Source organism: Leuresthes tenuis, unplaced genomic scaffold (genome assembly GCF_036924035.1).
Source record: "Leuresthes tenuis unplaced genomic scaffold, fLeuTen1.0.hap1 SCAF_22, whole genome shotgun sequence".
Taxonomy (NCBI): Eukaryota; Metazoa; Chordata; class Actinopteri; order Atheriniformes; family Atherinopsidae; genus Leuresthes; species Leuresthes tenuis.
This window is the reverse complement of record NW_027325376.1, coordinates 16,106,040-16,127,992: the sequence shown is the minus strand read 5'-3', so window position 1 is coordinate 16,127,992 and position 21,953 is coordinate 16,106,040. Positions and strand designations below refer to the sequence as shown.

Sequence of the window (21,953 nt, the reverse complement as noted above, 5' to 3'; positions counted from 1 at the left end):
GCAACGCATTGAGAAGATTAAAGTTCCACAATATGACCTGATGCTGACAGAAACACTCTAGTGAATATCAAGTCATCAACATGGTCAAAATAAACAAGATAACAGCAGACATTTTAGAGATATCTCCCCTCAGGGGATATGGGTTAAAAATCCAGAGAGACAGTGATAAAGATGGATTTATCCAGAAAATGTTGAAACCAGTTATCTTGTTTGTTGTGTTTTTTCCGGCCTTCTGCTTCCGTTTTGCTAGTTGGACTTTTTGTCTTGTTTGTGTGACGGGTATGAAAATGACAACACGACACATGTCCAGTATTTGTGTTTATACAGGAAGACTTCTTTCTTTTGAACTTCAGAGAAGAGCAAAGAGCCGAGTCTTTCCGAGAATAGAACCACATCAAACCGGTTTGGTGAGGTTCTTGACAACAGAGAAAATTGGCCGCGCGTCTATTTTGGGAACATCCTGAATGAGACTGTGAGGTTTAAACGGGCTTTACAAACTTGAGGATTAAAGGCTACTTAGACAAGAATTCTGTTGTATAATATATATTCAGCATGTGTAGTGATGGACTGAGAGGCAGCGGGTGGTGACTGTAGGTCTCTTTTAGCCCATCTGCACTCTGCTTGTTGTACAGTGATGGAGAAGTACAGCAAATGCATTAAAACCCGAATGACAACGAAAGCACCCTATAAGGTTTTCATTTCTCTTTTCAGGCCACAAAGTCAGTGTCTTTATGCTCTTTTAGTCACATAATGACCTTTTCAATACCCAGACTTGCAGTTCTTCAGGGTCACGTCAGTTCAGTCTTGTATACATTGACTTTGCAAGGTACGTTACCCTTTTATATGGTAAGTTTTTCACTTGAATGTTCAGTTAGTTGCTTTTGATGCATTGAAATCCTGCTCTGTGTGAGTAGGTAGCAACGTAAAAGTATTGTCTGTTGGGGTCATATCGAGATCACTCTCTTTGTTCAAATCTGCCTTTGTACTTGTAAATGCACGGCACAGGAGGACGCAGGTAGACTGATTAACCTCTTCTGTGGGAAAGAGTTAACAGTGTATATATAATCTAGTATTATAGATATTAGGAATACTTGATGACTGCCTGCCAGATCTTAGCTCCTTATAGACTGTAAAAAAAAAAAGCAGCAGCTGCACCACCCATACAGCGCTATTAACGTGTGTGTTTGCTTATGTCATAAAATTCTTTTATTGGCAACATCGGGAATTATTAATAAACAAATAAAGTCATGTGACATACTAAGTAATAAATTATTGTCAAGAGAATGACGGTAAACTTGCATGGAGACTGCCCCTGACTCAAAGAAAATGCATCAGTCAACGTCATACCTTGGAGGTGAAATCAACGCTGTAAATGCAAGCATTCGTTTCTTGAATGAACTATTGCAGCATTCACACATCAGCCTCCTTACAATAAGTAGCCCTGCTACGTGTTGCTCTTTTGGTCTTATCTTACCTTTGCACCTTATTTGCCTTGTCCTCGCATCTGTTTTTATTCAGTGTTTGCATCTCCAGACTTGCCAAACATTTGCACTGCTTTTATTTAATCTTCCCACTATTTTTGTCCTTCACATGTGCACTGATTTTATCTCGTCCGTTACATTTTCAGCTCAACTTTGCTGTATTTTTGTCTAGTCTTTGCACTTCTCGATGTATTCTTTGGGCATGTACTTAAATGTAGACATTCAAATGTCTGTCAGACTTCCATGCATCTCTTTGATGACTTACTTGCAAAAGTATTGTATGACTCCTACTGATAATTCCTTTTTGTCTGACTTTAACAATATATAAGGTTCTTCAATACTTTATTATCTGATAGTACTAGTAAAAGTCAACTGATCGACTTTACATATTTCTTATACAGATGCTATATATTCAAAATAAAAAATAAAAGTATGTTAACACATTTTAAAAACATAACTCCTCCTGTGTACTTGTGTAATGGTGACATCAAATGAATTCGTTGACAGTATTACCCATATACATTCAAAAAGATTGAAACAAAATAGCTTCAGAACATCACTAAGTGCTGACAGCGTTCATTCTCCCTCTGAAGAGGCAGCCTCAGTTTGACCTTTGACCGTCCTCCCTCTCCATCTCTCTGCCTCTCTGTTTACCTTCCTCCTGTTTGCGTTGCTGCTGGACCAGAGCGCTCCTGCTCTTATCCGCGCGCGCACGCCCACGCTCTCACACACCTGCCTCGAGCCCCGAGCCGAATCTCACTCAAGCTGCTCGCGCGCCGAACAAGACGCGGACTTTTCTAACGTCTGTTATGTTTTTTTCAAAGAAAGAGAGGCTTTGTTTTTTTTATTCACGGATATTGTAGCTTTTCGCTCGCCTTTTAAGGGTGAACCTGTCTGTTTTTGATAAAAGGATAAAGGAGGAAGCGGAGGGAATTTGAACCTTATCCCGTCAGAGAGCGAACTTATTAAAGCGACAGAAAGACCGACGATAACATTAATGAACAATGAGGTAAGGATGTCATCTGTATTTGTAACGCAATTATTTATTTCAGCTTGATTTACTAGAGCTTTCGAAGACCAACAAGTGTTTTTCTTCTGCTTTGTTACAGTTAAACTTCTTTCTGCTTCTTCGTACAGTTAAATTGGCTCCTTTATCCCCTTGAACTTAGTCAGCGACTTGTTCTGCCCGTCAGAGTAAGACAAACTTTTTTTCTTTAATGCGACCAACACTTGCTCATATGTTATTTTGCGTTATTCACGAGAGATTTCACGCCTCTATGTTTAGCCATCCACGGAATTATCCTATGGCTTCTCGTAATCCTCAAATACGCCAGCTGGTTTTGATTTTTAGATCGCTTCCAATGAATAGTGATAAACTTGACCTACACAGCTGTCAGTGTCCATATTCGTCCACTTTAGAAATGAACATGACAGTGTTTGACAGGCAGACATCTCTCTGTTTAATATATTTTTAAGTTTAGGCAACCCTGAGCGCTCGAGCTTCGTGTGAAAAACCGTGAAATTAAGCGAAAACAACGGGCCTACATTTTCTCGTTCCACCTAGTTAATGTGTCTGTTACTACTTTTGTTTGTTTTCGGTGACGAAGCCGTTGAGATATTCAGAGATTTTATGTATTGTCAGACCGCTGGTGGATGATGGGCCTCAAGCCAGACTTAAAAACATATGAAAGAACCACATTTGTGGAATTTTGTGGGTTATTTGCGCTCGACTTTTGACTTTGTAGCATCTCTTCCTGTTTGTTCCATTTCTCCTTTGATCATTTTGTATCTCTTTGTGTCAGCTGGCATTTAATGATGATCATTTTGTGTCAGATTTCAGTAATTTAGCATGTCTTTGTAACTGTTCTGTGTCTCTTTGAGGTAACGTTGTCACATTCGGGTTCATTAGTGTCTCTCGTGTTTTTTTTTTGGTAATTATTTCTTGCTATCTAAAAGCTACTAATGTCTCAGCAGCTACTACTTTTTACTGATGTCTTATCTTCCCTTGTCATTCATTGCAATGGGGACAGCTTTACTGGACTGGGTTTTATTAGAGGCAGTGTTGGAAAAACCCTTTTTCGACAAGCAGAACAGTGTAATGAAACCAGAAAGAAAAAGGGGAAAAGGTTACCAGCAAAACAGCAGTTCACTAAAATAACCACAATAGAAGCGTGTTTCCCTGCAACAGTTGCAGTGCCCCTGCATGAAGCTGACCAGTGCGTTGATTGTCAGTTGATATAAAATGGTACAGCATCAGGGTTGAGGTGAAAGGCATGATTCAGATTGACTTCATAATCCTTCTGCAACAGTTAATGTTAGATCAGAGGCATATTTGCGACAAGCGAGGCAGATTAAGGGATGTTTAAGGGATGTTTCTGGAGCAGAAAAGGTGTGAGGACGGCCGCTGTGAGATTTTGCTCCCTGGTTTGGGTACAGAGGCGGTTGGGTTTGGGACAAAGTTAAAGAACACCCTCTTTTCAGTTTTGAGGTTTTATGTCTCAGGTCATAACAACAACTGATCAGGTTCTTTTCCAGGTCTTAAAATACAGTAAGACCGCCTCAAAAGAACAGTAACGCATGACATATTATACAATGTCCTTCTTGGTTGAATAAAAACTAAACCAAAATGCAGAAGTTGCATGTTAAAAATGAAGTACACCCTCACTGCCACCACTATTCAGAGCCAGATGCTGCTTATAAAACGCACTTGATCAACTGATCATCAGCAAGTGCGAGCACCTCTATCAAAGTCTGGAGCTTTTAGGTGTGTGTTGGCACTATGTCGTGGAGGAAAGACATCAGCAATGACCTTAGAGAAGCTATTGTTGCTGCCCATCAGTGTGGGAGTGGTCGTCAGGTCATTTCTAAACAACTTGGATCTCCGAAATACTACAATGAGAAAGATTATTCACATGTGGAAACATTAGGGACAATCTTCCCAGGTTTGGACCTCTCAGCATATTCACCTGAAACTCAGACCGTCCAAAGGAATCTGCTTAAAGAGATAGTTACTCAGACTCAGTTAGCATTCTGGCGTAGTTTTTGTTAAACGTGGTATAATATGTCATGTGTTGTTGTTCATCTAAGAACCGGATTATTTTATACGATGTCCTGATGAATATAACCTGAAACTCGAAAGCGGGTATGCCTTCTTTCTCCCGTGACTGTATGTATTGAATGGGGAAGAGAAAAAAAAGCTTTTCATGTATGCAGGGTGAGTCACTTTCATTCCAGAACACACCTGAGCACTGTACAGTATGTGTTTTGTGTTACTGGGGAAGAGCCTGCAGCTTGACTAACAAGTTTTTGCATAATGGGGAAACGGCTAGAAGCTGTCATTAAAAGGATATTAAATCAAGGGCAGGTACAAGCTGTGCACTCTTATTGTTGCACATTTCATTTAGAGACAGCTCTCTCAAAGCTAAAACTCTGACTTCAACTCTTTTCTCTGTGCTGATAGTGTTCCAACCTTTATTTATTTATTTTCTCCTTTCTTTTTTTGGCAGGAAGTCTCTTCTCACCTCAGGCATGGCTCAGCGCTCGTCTGATGAGATCCCGCTGGAGTTAAAGATTCCTTATCGATCATTTGGACCTTAACAGATCATCGTGAGCTCAGTCAAAACATTTATTACCACCTTTAGCATTGTAATCGTCATCTTTAGCTTTGTCTCGGTGCTCAGATCAGAGGAGCTGGACTCTCTCTGGAACATTCTCCAAATAAGCAGATTTTCCGAGTTTTGATTTATTTAACCCGGCACACAGACAGTCTTTTTTGCCTTTATCTAAGGAGATAACGTTGTAAACACTCCTCTGGTGTGCATTTATCACAGAGACAAGCTGACAGACAGCCAGAGAAAGTGGCGTGACAGCTTGATAGACTAAAAGTCTTCCCACACGCTCAGATCACCATGCCAGGCGAGGGCCGAGATCTGCAGGACAAGCGTACGCCTGGAGAAGAGCCACCACATGTTTCTTTAGTGCCGGACATTGTCGTCATCCCCAGTGACGGAAAGGGCAAAGGTGACATCCTGCAGCTTGATGACTTCAATCACACAACAGACAACTTAAAAGACCCCGAACACTGCAGTGACATTAGCACTTCTCAAGGAAATGATAGCACAATGGATCTTCCTGGAGAGAGCCAGTCAGACCTCAGCGAATCCCAGATTTCAGTGGAGGTGGGTGTGGTGAAAACAGCACACGCACCTGAACCTCTTAAGACCAATTCTTTGTTGAGGGGATCAGGATTGACCCTACCGAATACTGAATATAATGAAGCCAGCTCATCCTGTGATAAGCTACAAAATGAGGGCAGGACTTCACTGCAAAACAACAGCTGGACTGATTCAGACTACAGCAGCACAAAGTCCAGCCCCGGTTATGCGTGCACTAGTTTCAGCACTGATTGCTGTGATGAGGAGTTATTGGAGCTCGATGAAAAGTCTTTTGAGAAGACGAACCCCATCTCTCCGGTAAACCTGTCTGAAAACAGTATGGACACTTCGAAGTCAGTCAAAGCCATCCAAATTACACCGAATGGTGACGTCGACAATTCCAAGGCAGACTTGACCGTTCAACCAGACACGAAGAGCTCAGTCAGTTCAGCTGCCTTATCCGACGTTTCATTTCAAGTCAACCAAAGCAGAGACAGCATTGATGTCAGGTTGGATGAGGAAGACGGAGACGATGACGGGCGAAGCACCCGATCCGGGCGGAGTGTGAAAGAGGGGGTGTGTTGCTGCTATCAAGCCTTCAACAGGGCTTTTCTGCGGTGTGTCGAAGAGACTCCGGCCATGCTGTCTGGACTTGTGCTGTCGTTGCTCTTCTGCGTGGTCATCATCATTGTCATTCCCACCACCGGAAGGGTGAGTGAGAGCTTACAAGTGCAGACACAACGTTTTCAAACTTTACATTTGCCCGCCTCGTATTTCTTTTTGGCATAAATTAGTGAATAGAAACGAAGAAATCCTGAACATCAGCAAGCCCAAGCTTATCTTCTTAACACATCTGGTTTTCCCCAATGAGGAGCAAATCAGCACGTTCAATGGCACGATGCCGAGGCAAGTCTCACAGCCACCTCCAACAAAGTGGAGCGTTAAACCTGTTCTGCAAAAGCACTGCAACATTCTTGTCTATGTGACTCCACATTCCCACTAAACAGCGGAGCACATGAGCACAGTGCATGAGGTGTGCCGGTGAAAGAGAGTTTTGGGCCCCCACATTATCAGTTTTGACACGTTTTAAATTGGAGTTAACTGAACTGTGAAAACCTGTGTCTAGGATATGTGAAAACGCAATGAAGACAAAAGCATTTGAAAGAAAAATGTTCTATGAGGATATGCATGTGCTTATTTAGTTTAAATTCATGTCAAAAAGAAAGTACACCCCTCGTTCAGGTGTAAGGTTTAATGTACCAGATTATCATGATAAAAGAAAATCATCTGGCTTCAGAATGAGGTCATTAGAACCTCAGATGAGCAACAACAAACAACATAGTTCATTGTGACATTATTGATTTAACAGAAACAAAAAAAAAGAAAAATAGATTCAGCCAAAATGAATGAGCAGTGTGTCAAAAAGCCGAAAGAAAGAAGTTAAGTAGCTGCCAGCTTCTGCTAATCAAATGCATTTGATTAAGTGATCGTCAGTAAGTGTGAGCACCTCTTTGAAAAGTGGAGATGTTTGGTCATAATGCACAGCAGCACGTTCAGAGAAAACACAAACACCTCATACCAGCTGTCAAGCACGGTGGTGGAGGGCTGATGATGTGGGCTTGTTTTGCAGCCACAGGACCTGGGCACCTTGCAGTCACAACTCTGTGTATCAGGGTTTTCTAGTTCTTTTACATATTTTGAATGCTTCTTCCGCTTCCCGCTGCAACAAAGCAGCTTTTATTTCTTGTACATGAAATGTGCTCTACAAATAAAATGTGACTCGACCTAAAACTGGATGGACGTTGGTCCCAAACACAGCAGCAAATCTACAACAAAATGGCTGACAAAGAAAAGAATAAAGATTTGGCAGTGGTCCAGTGATAGCACAGCCCTCAACCTGACTGAAATGCTGCAGTGGAACTTAAAGAGAGCTTTATGTTGATAAATCCCGGCAAACCTCAGTGAACTGAAGCAAAGTTATAAAGAAGAGTGGGCCAACATTTCTGAGGCTGATACAGAAAACGATGACTCTGTTACCGTGACAAGTTAATGCTGCTAAAAGTGGTTCTACAAGTTAATGAATTGTGGGATGCGCCTACTTTCTGACACACTTGCATTTGGGCTTAGTTTATTTTGAATGAACAAAGCATGTTATGACAAGTGTTGTTCAAGCGAGACCTCATTTGTCTCATTTAAGACCTTTTAAGGGTTAGACGATTTTTTTTTGATTTTGTGTTGGTTTATTTTTAACCTCAGGACTGAAAGAGGGTGCGTTTTTTTTCCACACATGACTGCATCATACACCATTGCTGTAGAATGACTAACACCTCCACAGAATATTGGCTACACATCGCACCTTCCCAGATGTCGACAGCAGTGGTTGGTTTGGTTTGTAAAACAGTGGTTACACCTCAAACTGCTTTCCACAAACATTAACCAGAAAGGTGAAGTGTCACATGCATTGCACCACTGATAATGTCATATCATTATGTCAGTATGTAATCGCTATGTTCTCACTGTCACCATTATTCTGTATTACTTTGAAGATGCGCTGTCACGTACGCTATATCGCCTAAAGCATTCGCTCATCTGCCTTCACACACATGAACTTAAGTGACATCCCATTCTTAATCCATAGGGTTTAATATGGCATCGGCCCACCCTTTGCAGCTATAACAGCTTCAGCTCTTCTGGGCAAGCTTTCCATAAGGTTTAGGAGTGTGTTTATGGGAATTTTTGACCATTCTTCCAGAGGCACATTTGTGAGGTCAGACACTGATGCTGAACAAGAAGGCCTGGCTCGCAGTCTCTGCTCTAATTCATCCCAAAGGTGTTCTGTCGGGTTGAGGTCAGGACTCTGTGCAGGCCAGTCGAGTTCTTCCACACCAAACTGGCTCATCCATGTCTTTGTGGACCTTGCTTTGTGCACTGGTGCTCAGTCATGTTGGAACAGGAAGAGGCCATCCCCAAACTGTTTCCATAGAGTTGGGAGCATGAAATTGTCCAAAATCTCTTGGTATTCTGAAGCATTCAGAGTTCCTTTCACTGGAACTAAGGGGCCAAGCTCAACAACCCCACACCATAATCCCCCCTCCACCAAACTTTACACTTGGCACAATGCAGTCAGACAAGTACCGTTCTCCTGGCAACTGCCAAACCCAGACTCATCCATCAGATTTCCAGATGGAGAAGCGTGATTCGTCACTCCAGATCACAGCATCCTATCACGGTACCACACTGGAACTCACTGAGCTCCTGAGAACGACCCATTCATTCACAAATGTTTGTAGAAGCAGTCTGCATGCCGAGGTGCTTGACTTTATACACCTGTGGCCATGGAAGGGATTGGAATTATTTGGATGGGGGAGTGAATACTTTTGGCAATATAGTGTATGTATAAATGTTCACAACAGCCTAGATTACCTATGTGTGCTTCACTGTTGATCAACTAAGAATCTATTAAGCAAATCTAACAGTTGACTACACATAGTAAAAATGAAAAAAGCCTCTCTTCACTGAAGTTTTACCACACAGCCTTTTGATTAAACGTTTGCAGGCTCACTCACTTCCCCACTTTATCAGGGAACACATGATTTGCTTTTTATTTTTTTTGTTAAACCTTCAAGAAAGCGCTCATTTTCACTTCTGCAGTTCACTTCACAGAACCTCGATGACCATGTGGGCGCTCTGTCCGTGGTCTGTGTGGTTCTCTGTCTGAGCGCCATCCTGCTCATCTGCCTGCCCTGGCTCGCCTCGTTGAGACGCTGCAGGGGGGCACTGGCCCTCTTCGTCTGGGGCACGTTGTACATCACTGCCATAGTCTTCATCTTCACAGGAGGACCGGTGACAGCGTGGGAGCAGGTGAGGAGGCAGCAGAAAGAGTTTTGTATGCAGAAGATGAACCTTTTCTTACTTCTTTTCTTACCTTCTCAGGTAGCATTTTTCCTCTTCCTCTCTGTGAGTGTGTACACTGTGCTGCCCCTCTCTCTGGCCTGGGCCCTCATGGTTGGGATAGGAACCAGTGTTTCACACATCATCATCATCAGCACATATGTGTCCGTCACCAGCCCTGAGACACCAGACCTGGCTGTTCAGGTAAAAGGCTCGAGCATTTGATTTCAAACGGTACAAGTTTTCTTTTTAATGATAAGAGGACCCTTGCCATAAACATTAGTTGCAGTTGCAGACGTTAGGGGTTAAATTTGGCACAAATGTGCAGGTTACAAAGCGTCATAAGTAAATGAGGGCAGAAATTTGCAAATAATCTGACCATCTAGGGAGTTTTGAACCTTTTTGCATACGTGACAACTTGAATTCAAATGTTACACGAAGTTTGAGTCAGCCTGCACAGTGGTATTTTGTGTTGTGTGGGAGGAAAAGCAGGACAACATATAAACGATCAGAAACACTAGTTACTGTTTTACAACGAGGCCCTAAACGTGGCCGTGCATGAAACGTACCTCATAACGTACCTCAGTGTCCACTAATGCAAATGAGACTCTTCCTGCTCACTGTTTTGCATGTACGCTGTAGCAAACTACTTTGCTTTTCAAACTAAATTCAGTGAGGAAAGTGTAAATGACCCGCTGTTCTCTCGCTGCCTTCTCAGCTGGTGGCGAACGCTGTGCTGTTCGTGTGCGTGAACTGCATCGGGGTTTTTCACCTGTGGATGACCGATCACGATGTCAGGATATGCAATCAGAAGAGAGAAGAGTTCAGCGTCATACGTTCCCGGAAGGACATCAAAAAATACCAGCAGGTTGATATTCCATCTTGAGTGTCTGCTACGTAAATACATTCCACATTTTCTGTGTTCATTCTGTTTGCACCTCACATATGATCACATTCACTCACTCTTTTCAGATGAAGTTATTTGAGCGGCTTTGTACAGTTCAGCAGAGGTGGATATTTATAAATCCACTTCTCTGGGTTTCCACGTGGCTGCTTGTTTCATTCAAAATCGTTACGTGTAATGGCACATTTACATGGACTGCCATGGCTTGGTACTTGTATGCTTTTCTTGCGATTAGGTCAATAGATTAATCATTCACTTGTCTGAAGGTTCAGCAGCAATAGATTGGGCAAACCCAAATGGAGACCATTCATAGCAAGTAAACAGAGATGAAACATGATCCACTGAGTAAACATGGCATCGCTTCAAGGAGGCCACCTGTGTCTTTTACAGGCACTGTGAACAGATTGTCACAGATGTAGGATAGAAATCCAATGACTCACTGCACAGGATCTCGCAAACTTATCACCCACCTTCTCCTCTCCTCTCACCACCCCCCCCACCCCCCCAATCCCCATGCGTTTCCTCGGCAACAGGAACGGCTCCTCCTCTCGGTGTTGCCACGCTACATCGCCGTGGAGCTTAAAACAGAGGTGATAAAGCGGCTGTCCAAGCCCAAGAGTGAGAAGGAGAATGAATCCAACTTCCACAACTTTCACAGCCTTTACATACGCCAACATAAAGACGTCAGGTGATGATCACACAGGTGTATGCTGGCAGATGTGGGCAGTTTGTCATGGTTTTGTCTCTTTGTTATGAAAAGTTGCGTTTTGGGGTATGAATCGTTATTGTCTTGTCCTAATTATTCCCAAACTTCAGAATAAGTTTTTATTTGTCTTAGATTTTCTGTATTCATTCTGTCGGAATCAAGCCGTTGTCATATGAACACGTGTGTAACAGTTGTGTCTGCCTGTGTGGGTTTCTGTAGCATCCTATATGCAGATATTGTGGGCTTCACAAAGCTGGCAAGTACGTGTACTCCAGAGGAGCTGGTTGCTGTGCTCAACAAGCTTTTTGGCCGATTCGATGACATCGCCAAGGTAGAAATACTGCATTTATCTTGAAGGGGGAAAAAAACAAAGGTATTTGTTCACAAAGAGCAGCTTTTTGTAGCTCTAATCTCTGAAACCCTTCCCTTTCTCCTCTCTGTTTCGATCAATGTGTAGAAGAATGGGTGTCTTCGCATAAAGATCCTGGGTGACTGCTACTATTGTGTGTCTGGGCTGCCTGACCCCATTTCCACCCACGCCAGCAACTGTGTTCAGATGGGGCTGGATATGTGCACTGCCATCAGGTCCGTTTGTCTGGATTTATCAAAGCTTGACTGTTTTGGCCCACATTTTCCCTCGTAACTCTCGAAGTATTGTAATTTGAATCCGATGTTACTGTACCCCGTCCTCATTGAGTGTTTTATTCAGGACATATTGAATGTACAACAGAAACCTGCTGATTGGCCGAAACGACCCTGTTCTATAGACCTGAAGGGAAATGATGAAATCGTTCAGCTCCTTGTAAAAAGTTTAAGTAAAAAAAAAAACGGGCACTAACTGTGCTCCTTGGTTGTCATTTTCTGACTTTCTGAGGCTACAAACTTATGCTAAATGCAATACGAAGAATTAGAAAGACAATTTATGTGTACGTCCTTAATACCCACGTCACTGTATCATATTTCTCTCTTTACATTGAAATTGTTATTTTTCTGTGTTGTTATTTTTTGGCACTTTAAACTTTTCTGTCTCTGCTCTGTGACTGTAAGTGAACTCTGAATGACGACTTTTAAGAAATGAAAGTGTGAGATACTGACAATTTATTGCATTTAGGAGATATTGAAGTAAAAGATATTAGGAGCAAACTCAATACAAACAGTTGCATTAGCGTGACAGTTGTTCCAGAAAGAAAAGACGGGGGGGAAAAAATGCAAAGCACTGGTGTTCTGATTTGAACTTTCTGTTCGTCTTGCAGTAAAGTGCGAGATGCGACGGGGGTTGACATCAGCATGCGGGTCGGCGTTCACACGGGCAACGTGCTCTGCGGCGTGATCGGCCTTCAAAAGTGGCAGTACGACGTGTGGTCCCATGATGTTACATTAGCCAATCACTTGGAGTCTGGGGGTCTTCCTGGGTGAGAAACACTTCACATCCGACCACAGAAATCTGCCTTTTTTATGGACGCGTAATAAACTGATCAAACTTGGTGACAGTAAAAAGGATCCAAGTTGAACCACTTCTGTTGTTATGATGTTAAAACAGGCGAGTCCACATCACAGAGGAGACACTGCAACACTTGAATGGAGCATACCAAGTGGAGGAAGGGGACGGGGGGAGTCGGGATCCTCTTCTTAAAGGAAGGAAAACATTCCTAGTTATTGATCCTCACAAGTCGGACAGTGTTTCCCAGAGGGAAACTGTTTTGTTTAAAACAGTAAGTGGCACCATGTCTGTGAGCCCATTTGAATTTCAAATGGTGTATAGGTTTATGTGAAGAGCGTTTTATCTGTACTGGATTATTATTAATTCCACTGGGGAATTTCAGGGGAACAGCCTCGAAACAGGAGAGAGCAGGCAGCGGGCGTCCGTCCGGATGTCTCAGTACCTCCAGTCCTGGCAGAACATCCACCCTTTCGCAGACCTCAGCAACCCTGAGGCCAAGCGACCCAAGAAGTCAATCATCCCCAAAGACGTCATGAAGCGACCGCACCCGTCTGCAGTAAGTATTTGTGCTTCTGTTTCTCCATCAAACTGAGCATCAAACTGTGCTGTGTATCCCACCATTTCTGGGCCTTCGCTGGTCTCTTGCTGGTACATTACGAAGGCTTTGATTCTGACAATGTGGATGTGTTTGATTCAGGGTCGACCACCTTCTCACGACAATCCCGGCTGGTAAGTTTACAAAAAGACTCATTTGAAGAAGTCCAATCAAAGTTTTTTGCCCGGCCTGTAGCACAAAATAATCCGTCGTATGTCGTGGCGTGAGTTTGTCTTTCTTTGATGTGCTCTTGCTTTGTTTTAGTTTGCCTGTTGATAACAGTGTGAGAGGCTCTCTGGACACTCTGGACACTGCAGCGTAAGTTTGTCTCCCTTTTATTTTCACTGGGCTTCTTCAGCGTCAGTAGTCAACACTCATTTGTAAATACGATCTGTTGCATTTTATATTCCGTCGGTGGCTATAGTTATTGTCACAATTGTATGTCCGTGATTATTTCCGATCTCCTCTACAGCTTTTTTGTCTCTTTTTTTTTTTTGTTTAGGAGGAGAGCCAAGAAACTCAACTGTTTGACTCTGATTTTTAACGACCTGAGCTTAGAGAGACAGGTAGGTTCGCTCAGGAGTGTGTGTAATGTTTTCGCAGGCTTGTGAGTATGAACAGGAACTACTCGCTACAACAACGTCTGCTTTTGTTTTCCAGTTCCGCCTCTCAGAGGTGAAGGGTTTGCACCACTCGGTGAGCTGCTTGGCCGTGATCTTTGTGACTCTCTTCATCGTCCAGATGCTTGTCTCTGCAAAGTAAGTGGGGCTTTTCAGACATCGTTTGCAACGTCTGCAATTTTTTCCTTTTTCTAACTGAAGGAGAAACACTGTGAAAATGACAATCCTTCCAGGAACTTTGAGATGGCAGTGTCCTACAGTGTGACCTTCCCAGTGATGGTGCTGCTGCTGTTAATCGCTTTCACTGGATACTTGGAGGTAAACAAAACAATAAACTGGACAAGTTGGAACAGTATACGGTTTAGTTAGAGACAACAAATGAGATCAGATGTCTCTCAATAGAATACTAAACACAGTCTTAGCTGTTAAAGCTTATGATAAAGGTTGATGGTATGATTGGGCAAACCATTAACGGTAATCTTTTAAAACATTTTGTGTTTGGAGGTATTGAGCTATTATTTATTGTTACTGACTTTTGTTTGTTTGTTTTTCTCAGAAGTGGCGCTCCAAGATGCCGCTGAATGTCCAGTGGATATCAGGGATCTCCCGCGGCGTCTCCACCATCGCAGCGCTCCGGCTGTTTGTGGTCATGCTCTGCGTGCTCATCACCTCGCTGATGGCCGTCCTCAACTTTGTGGGTTTCCACGTTTGTAATGCTTTCAAAAGAACGTTTTAAATGGGATCGTTTTATGACGTTGCTCCTCCTCCTTCCAGTTCTTCCTCCCAGGACAAAACTGCACCTTAGTCACAGACAAGATAGAGCTCGAAGGTCTCAGACTCTACACTGTGCCCGTAAGTGCTGTTTTAGCCACAAAATACTGGCTATAACAACAGTTTGTTGTTTGATTGTTTGTCTTCAGCTTTAAACTTGCTCTCAATCACTTCACACCTAACCTGTTGGCCCATTTTTTCCCCTCCCGTCCGCCTCTCTTTGAAAATATCCAGTACTACCTGTACTGCTGCCTGCTGGCCATGCTGGGAGTGATCGTCTTCATCAGGATATGTTTCTCTGTGAAGGCTCTGCTGCTCACGCTGGCTGTGGTGGTGTACCTGGCCCTCTTTCTTCATGTTTACGCTCAGAGGTCCGACTGCCTTGTTTCTCTGCTTTACAATGACACAAAGTGAGTAACCCTGCATGCGCCTGGATGTTTACCGTCGTCTTTATTTTTTAGAAAATTACACGTCAACGGCGGCAAATCTTTCATTTTCTAATGTTTCGTTTTTGAGTTTAGGTTCATTTTGGGTTTTTGATACTCAAAAATGTTTTTCTTTGTAAGCTGCAGTTGTTTTATTGAGCTTCAACTTCAGTAATCTGCATCTGTACTGATATGCTATTTATCAAAGTGATGATCCCTCCTCGTTTGTCTTGCAAAACCCAAAAATATTCAGTTTACTGTTAAGTATGATAAAGACAAGCCTCAAATCCAGGCCTCAAAGAAACTACAACCTCTAATGACTCACTAATGACTGAAAGCATTAGCGAGAACAGCTGCTGATTGATTTTCCGTTGAACTAATTGTTTAGCTTGTTGTTGCCTCCTGAGACTGAAAAGTTCATCAGTAATTACGATCATCTCTGCAACATCAGAAGTTAACCTGCTGTATATTCTATAGCAGCTCAGCTTAAAACCTGGCATGCTGTGTGAAATGTAGCCAAAGAATCTAAATAACTCAAACTCCTTGCTTTGATGCACATCAGGCAGCACATAACTGAATCCTTCTTTTCTTGCAGCCTGTAAATGTTCAGTTCATTCAATCAATGTGTGAAGTTTATTACTAAAGGTTCTATGGTTCAGCATGTTTTGATACTGTTGCTTATATTCTGTTTGTTGGGCACCGTGTTCATGGACATGATGTCACAAGGGACACAACCGTGGGTCAATACATATACTCACAGCTTTATCAGCAGTCCACATACTTTCCATTTGCTTCGCTGCTCTCTGCAGTCATCACACAGCCTCTCTTGTACACGTAAGGTGTTGAGTTTCCTGCCTTTTGTCTGCAACTCAGAGTCCAGATTGTGAATCCTTGTCTGGGGTTTCAGATCACCATCATTTATTCAACAGAGGCCCACCTTGGGGTACAGGCGCCATTTAGATACAAGACACTTTTGTTTCAGGAAATATGTCATGGAATAGCAGTTTAGTGCTCTGCTCAGCAACTGAGACTGTGCATGTGTGTCTCTGCAGGCCCGGTGTGCTGAAGGACCCTCAAATCATGTCCGGGATTTGGCTGGTCATCTTTTACATCGTGTGCCTCATACTGGCCAGACGGGTGTGTGTGTACAGATCTCTTTTTCTGTAGCTTTGACTAATCTGGGAGATCACATTTGATCTGTTCTACATTTAAACTCTGCCTCTGTTTCGCTCCGCCTTTCTCTCTCAGGATGAGCTGGGTTGCCGTGTAGATTTCCTGCTCGAGCGTTGTTTCCAGACAGAAAGAGAGGAGATGGAAACCATGGAGAATGTCAACAAGCTGCTCCTACAGAACGTCCTGCCACTTCACGTGGCCTCTTTCTTCATGGAAAAAGATGTCCGCAATCAAGTAAATAAAAGCAGAGGCAGAGATGCACAATAACTATTCATTAGTCTGCTTTTAAAGGTTTTTTTATATTTTTCATCAATGCCTTTTAGTGATTAGTTAGTGTGAAGTAAGTCTTACAAAGCTTTTAACGCTCAAAAAGTGGAATAACACACTGAAGGGAAAAGTCCAAAAAGCATAAAATGACCTCTTTCATGCAGAACAAGTGCATTAATGTAACAGTATTATGATCGAGCTGTAGTTGGCCTTCTAGTATTTTAGTTTTTAAGATCAAACAGTTCACTGATATTTGTGGTATTTACATGTCTGATCGCACATACAACTTGGAAATAGTTATGCTAAAGGATGTCCGTCTCTTTGATAAGAAAGATAATTGAATGTTGGCAAAGGTTTTACTTGAAGTGAAATGAACATCTTTATTTTACACATCTGTTTCAGGACCTGTACAGTCAGTCATACGACTGCGTGTGTGTGATGTTTGCGTCAGTGCCTCAGTTCAAAGAGTTTTACAGCGAGAGCAGCGCCAACAGGGACGGCCTGGAGTGTTTGCGCTTCCTCAATGAAATCATAGCAGACTTCGATGAGGTAAAAGGAAGGACAAAAAGATGCCGTTAAAAGTTACTCCTGTCAGTCGGCAGGTCTCTGAATCGGACTCCCTTTCTCTGTCTCTCTTGCACAGCTTCTCTCAAAGCCCAAATTTTCCTCAGTGGTGAAGATTAAGACAATAGGCAGCACTTACATGGCTGCTGCTGGGCTGACACACCGTCCTCCAGGAGATGACAGAAAGGTTTGCGCTCTCAAACACTTACTCAGACACTCCATCTGAAAAGCTTTCCGCTAATTGCTTGCCATTTCCATCCAGTTAAACCGAAGTTGGCTACTGTAAGAAAGAGGAAGATATGTGCATGTAACATTCCTGTTAATCTTAAAATACACTTTTTTTTTCTCATGTGTTTTTAAAGGGCAGAGAAAGTATTTGAAAGATCAAATGATCAGAAAAGAGTGTTCTGTCTAACTCAGTGGTTCCCAAACTGGGGGGCGGTTTACTTTCATTTAGTATTAATTACGATGTGTGAAATAAACTGCGATGGAGTCTGAGGCCCAGCTGGGGCCCAGCAGAGAAAGTCTGGGAACCACTGGTCTAACTCATGATCTGACTGACTAATGGGATCTCTGGCTCCCCCTACAGAAAGTTGACATGTCCTACAGCCACGTGCGCTCCATGGTGGAGTTTGCCATCGCTCTGATGGGCAAACTGGAGCTAATCAACACACACTCTTTCAACAGCTTCAAACTCAGGATCGGTGAGTCTGCTCAAGAGCAACCTTTATTAAATCTGAACTTTTGTCTTCTACATAATCTACTTTTGCTGGATTATAAGCGTTTTCGAATTCCAGCTGGAGTTTTTCCTCGTTTCCTGTGTTTAGTGCTTTAAAACCAGATGTTTTCCCCCCAGAGGATACTGCTCTACATGGCTTTGGCTCGGTCAGCCAGAAACTGTCGCCACAGCAAAGAACCTTTTGACTTAACAGACACATGTGTCTGCTCATGGCTGTGTCCCTCAGATTAATGATTTGCTTTACTCTTTTTAGCTATTTTAGTTGATAAACTAAACTAGCTGTTTATGGGTACATTTTTGACTGGGAATAAACACAAGCTGTTGTTTAATATCTTCAGATAAGACACGAAGGCTTCCAGAAAGTGATTACATGCTATCAGTCATCCACAGAACCCTTTTAACAACCAGGGGAAAACACCAACAACTTGTTTCTCCACCTTGACTGTGCCAGCCTCTCCTTTAACATGCTAGAGCCCCACCCAGCTCACAGTCAGTTTTGGTTGCTGATGATTCCTCCAAATGGTTTACGTAGAACATTTGGGCTAACATTTTTTACGCTAACAAAGATTAAACAACAGTGAGGACATCTGCAATTAAACGTGCCTGGAGGTGATTTTATCAAATGCTTTTGATATTCGTCATCTATGTAAACACCTTCTTCTGTGTTGCCTGCAGGAATAAATCATGGCCCAGTGATCGCAGGAGTCATCGGGGCCCATAAACCTCAGTATGACATCTGGGGGAACTCTGTTAATGTGGCCAGCAGGATGGACAGCACAGGAGTGCTGGATAAGATTCAGGTCAGAAATCCAGCCGGAAGACGTGCAGAAATGAACCATAGATGTTGAATTTTTACTGTTTGCCTCATTATTATGTTGAGAGATGCACCAACAGCGATTTCCATGGCTGATTGTGAATGTCTAACCTTCTGATTCTTTAATCCGATTTCCTTTCTAAGAACTATCAGCAGCAGCTTGCAAAACCATTTGTGACCAAAAAAAATTAATTACAGTATGTCCCTCTTTATGCACCACATTTGTTTACTTCTCTTTCCATATGAAAGTGAGTTGGAGAACAAGACAAACAGCTGTTCTTAAAATAAACGTTAAATGCAAAACTAAGTGCGGCATTCGTACTTTGGGGAAATGAGCAGAGACGCACGAATGACCGAATACAGAGGAAAGGTTGTTGACAGCATTTCTTTTGAATTAAATCAAGCGAATTGTGTGTCTGAATGATGAATGGTGCATTTAGTGATGGAGGGGGGAAAAAAAGCAGATTTCTGCAGAGTTATGCATATGGGGTTTAAACTTAGGGAAGACAAGGGAAAAATAAAATGAAAAATCAGCTGATTTCCAGTAAAAAGGCCGAACATAAGACTTTTCATCTCTCAGCAGAGGCTCTCTATCTTTGTCAAAAATCAGCCGCTGATCTGACCAATGATAAGCCGGCACTGGTGATGACTGAGGTGGCAAATGGCCTGAGCAGCTACTCATTGGATCATCTATTGCTGTTGTGTCTCTCTTGCAAAAGAAAGTTTTTCTCTCAGCGAGGTGTCCCGGTAAAATAAACAAACGCACCTCTTTCATTAAGTGGCGTACGTCTCATGTACGTTGTAAAAGCCAAAAGCATTAAAAGAGCCTCTATTTATTCTCAGTTTCTGGCAGGATAGTCAATGACTTTCCCGAATACTCCTGATTTAATCAAACACGGCTGCCAAGAGCACGTTTGATGGTTAAGAAAGATGCAGTACTTGGCCGTTGGCCTTGATTATACGGTTGTATACTTAAACCTAACACCAGTTGGCTTTCTCTAAAGCACAGATACCAGGTTGTCATGCATCGGACTGCATGTAAGCTGCAGTTGTATTTTACTGTCAGTAGGTGTCACCAGAAACAGAATACAGCTGTCATACATACAACCGTTTTATCGAAATAGAAGGTGAAATACTGATGTAAATATCCAGTTAATCAGGCCTCAGACGGTAAAGTTACTTTCTACAAAACAAGACCACTCTACTTTCTGATGGAAAACCCATTTATAAGTCACCAAATGTACAATTTTTCACCTTCTGCTGCCTAAAATCTAGTGAGATGTGATTCTAAAGTAAAACTTTCAGCAGCAGCAAATTTTACTTGTACTCTGATAAATGCAGGTTGCTCAAAAGTCCGCCCATTTACAGTAGCTGTCTGCAAACGTCAGCCATTTCCACCCGTGCCTAAGAAGACGAGCTTTAGCACGCCAGTAACCGAAGCAGCAGACGATGCAGTAGATTGTCAGCCTCAGTATGCTGGCTGCCAGCCAATAAATGCTAATACCAGCCTCTCTGCGCTAGTGCCCAGCAGAGGCAGTGGATGATCCAGTGAGTAGCTGTGCTAGATGCATGAGTTACAGCCCGGGTTGAATGAGAAGACATGCTTTCATTTGCCACCACCATCATCATATCATCGGTAGTTGCTCTATAGCCTCCCGATACATGTGCAGCCCCTTTATTTCACCATGAACAATTGTCCATTTCTGATAACTGGCTCATCAATCAATACATCCCTAATTGTCAGTTCAAATAAAAGAAAAAAATCTCATATTTCCTAAAACATATTTCAAAATAACTATATTTTAAAGGTTTTTTTTCACTTTTTCACTCAAAGCTCGTTACTCTCCCTAACTGGGCAGTTTCACTCTCCATCTGTTTGATAAACTGCTGCCACATCACATTTCTTTCCTGCTGGTTTTCATCTGCTTATGCTGAAGCTGGTCCAGTCACCAAGGAGGGAAAGATGAGTTGGTGCGGGGATACATTTCATCACCTTTTTTTGTTGTCTTTTTTAAAATGAAACACAGCAGATAAAAGGTTCTTGCACAGACATAAAAAAGCCTCGTATTTATCATTGTTCTGCTGTACTCTCAGGTGACAGATGAGACGGCCCAGATGGTTCAGAGTGTAGGATACAGCGTCACACTCAGAGGAGTCGTCAACGTGAAGGGCAAAGGGGAGCTTACCACCTACTTTGTTAACACTGATCAAACTTCTCCTCAGTTCTAATCCATCTAATTTTAACCGACGACACCTGCCTGGGTTGCAAGTTGACCCCGGTGCAACAGTGTGTCACAAACTCACCCCACACTACATGACTCACTCTGGTTTCCCCACAGAGAGAAACAGTCAGTGGCAAGGACTAAAAGTAGAGTGCTGCTGCGTGTTCAACCAAGCTTGCAAGTCATCACGGACACCTATGTTGAGTCAACTGAAATGGATAAGCAGCAACAGTCAAGATCAACACTCATTAATCATACATCTCTGAAGCTGCCTTTGCCTTTTGGATGAGACACTAAATAAAATACCCACTGGGGAAAGAATTACACAAGACTACAGTTGGCAACTGAAAGCAGACAGCTTTCTACTCAGTTGCCAACCATGTTGCTTAATCTATCTGTACTGTATCACTCTGTAAGCGTATAACAGAACGTATGCATTCTTTGGTACTCTTATCATGGCTTAATCATTGTCCAGTGACAAAAACAATGTTTACGTGTTTTCTTTGGAAACAATAAGGCACCAGAAAGCAAATGTATACCCTTACCTACTAATTAGTCCTAAAACTCACTAAAGTTATTGCTCAGATTTTCATTACATGCGAAACACTGGTACAGAACATTCCCTGTCTTTAAAGGTTGTGATAAAATGGGGCAAAGGGATGTTTTCCACTCCACACCCTTTAAATTGTCACGGTAAGAAAAGCACGGGTGACAATATGACCCTCGAGGGGGTTAAAAGATGGGATTATAAATCTATATTTTTTCTCATTTCTCTGTTACTTGTGTTTTTTACTGTGAAATACTGGGTAGTTTTACTTAGCCTTAACTGCTTCAAATTTAACAACCTGGAAATGGGAGAAATCACACTTTCACTGCAACAGTGTTGGTGTGAAGTGTAATTTCATTATACAGTATGGCTTAAACTGACAGTAACACATCTCACCTGCCATGAAAGCTTATAAGATTAAATATCTGACATTGCACTTTCTAATTTGATTGTTTTTGAAGGAACCTCTCTATTACAACTGTTTGTGCAATGTTTATTCTCCACTGTTGTGTATTTCTGTAATGGACGATGAGAACTGTGAAAAGAAGAGGAACTTCTGTAAGTTCAGTATAGGGAAATATTTTTCTATTTTATTTATAAACTAATAAAAAAATAATCCACTGATGTGTGTACGTTGTG

The 21,953-nt window shown here is 42.3% G+C and overlaps 1 protein-coding gene across 2 annotated transcripts; it reads left to right on the top strand.

Annotated features, from left to right (window-relative positions):
• Positions 1 to 2,248: 2,248 nt before the first annotated feature.
• Positions 2,249 to 21,930, top strand: LOC140281410 (adenylate cyclase type 4-like). Of its 2 annotated transcripts, none has more exons than XM_072375830.1 (26): positions 2,249 to 2,490; positions 4,988 to 6,346; positions 9,287 to 9,496; positions 9,569 to 9,730; positions 10,245 to 10,394; positions 10,964 to 11,118; positions 11,356 to 11,467; positions 11,594 to 11,721; positions 12,390 to 12,548; positions 12,677 to 12,848; positions 12,960 to 13,133; positions 13,275 to 13,306; positions 13,437 to 13,490; positions 13,675 to 13,738; positions 13,833 to 13,930; positions 14,026 to 14,110; positions 14,349 to 14,486; positions 14,567 to 14,644; positions 14,798 to 14,973; positions 16,041 to 16,125; positions 16,237 to 16,395; positions 16,831 to 16,977; positions 17,072 to 17,179; positions 17,582 to 17,696; positions 18,407 to 18,531; positions 20,640 to 21,930. In XM_072375830.1, the coding sequence occupies exons 2-26, from the start codon at positions 5,390 to 5,392 to the stop codon at positions 20,772 to 20,774; spliced, it is 3,978 nt and encodes a 1,325-aa protein (XP_072231931.1). In that variant the 5' UTR covers positions 2,249 to 2,490; positions 4,988 to 5,389; the 3' UTR covers positions 20,775 to 21,930. The 2 variants fall into 2 exon arrangements, with proteins under 2 accessions (XP_072231931.1, XP_072231930.1); XM_072375829.1 differs by having other exon boundaries at positions 16,038 to 16,125.
• The last annotated feature ends 23 nt before the right edge of the window (positions 21,931 to 21,953 follow it).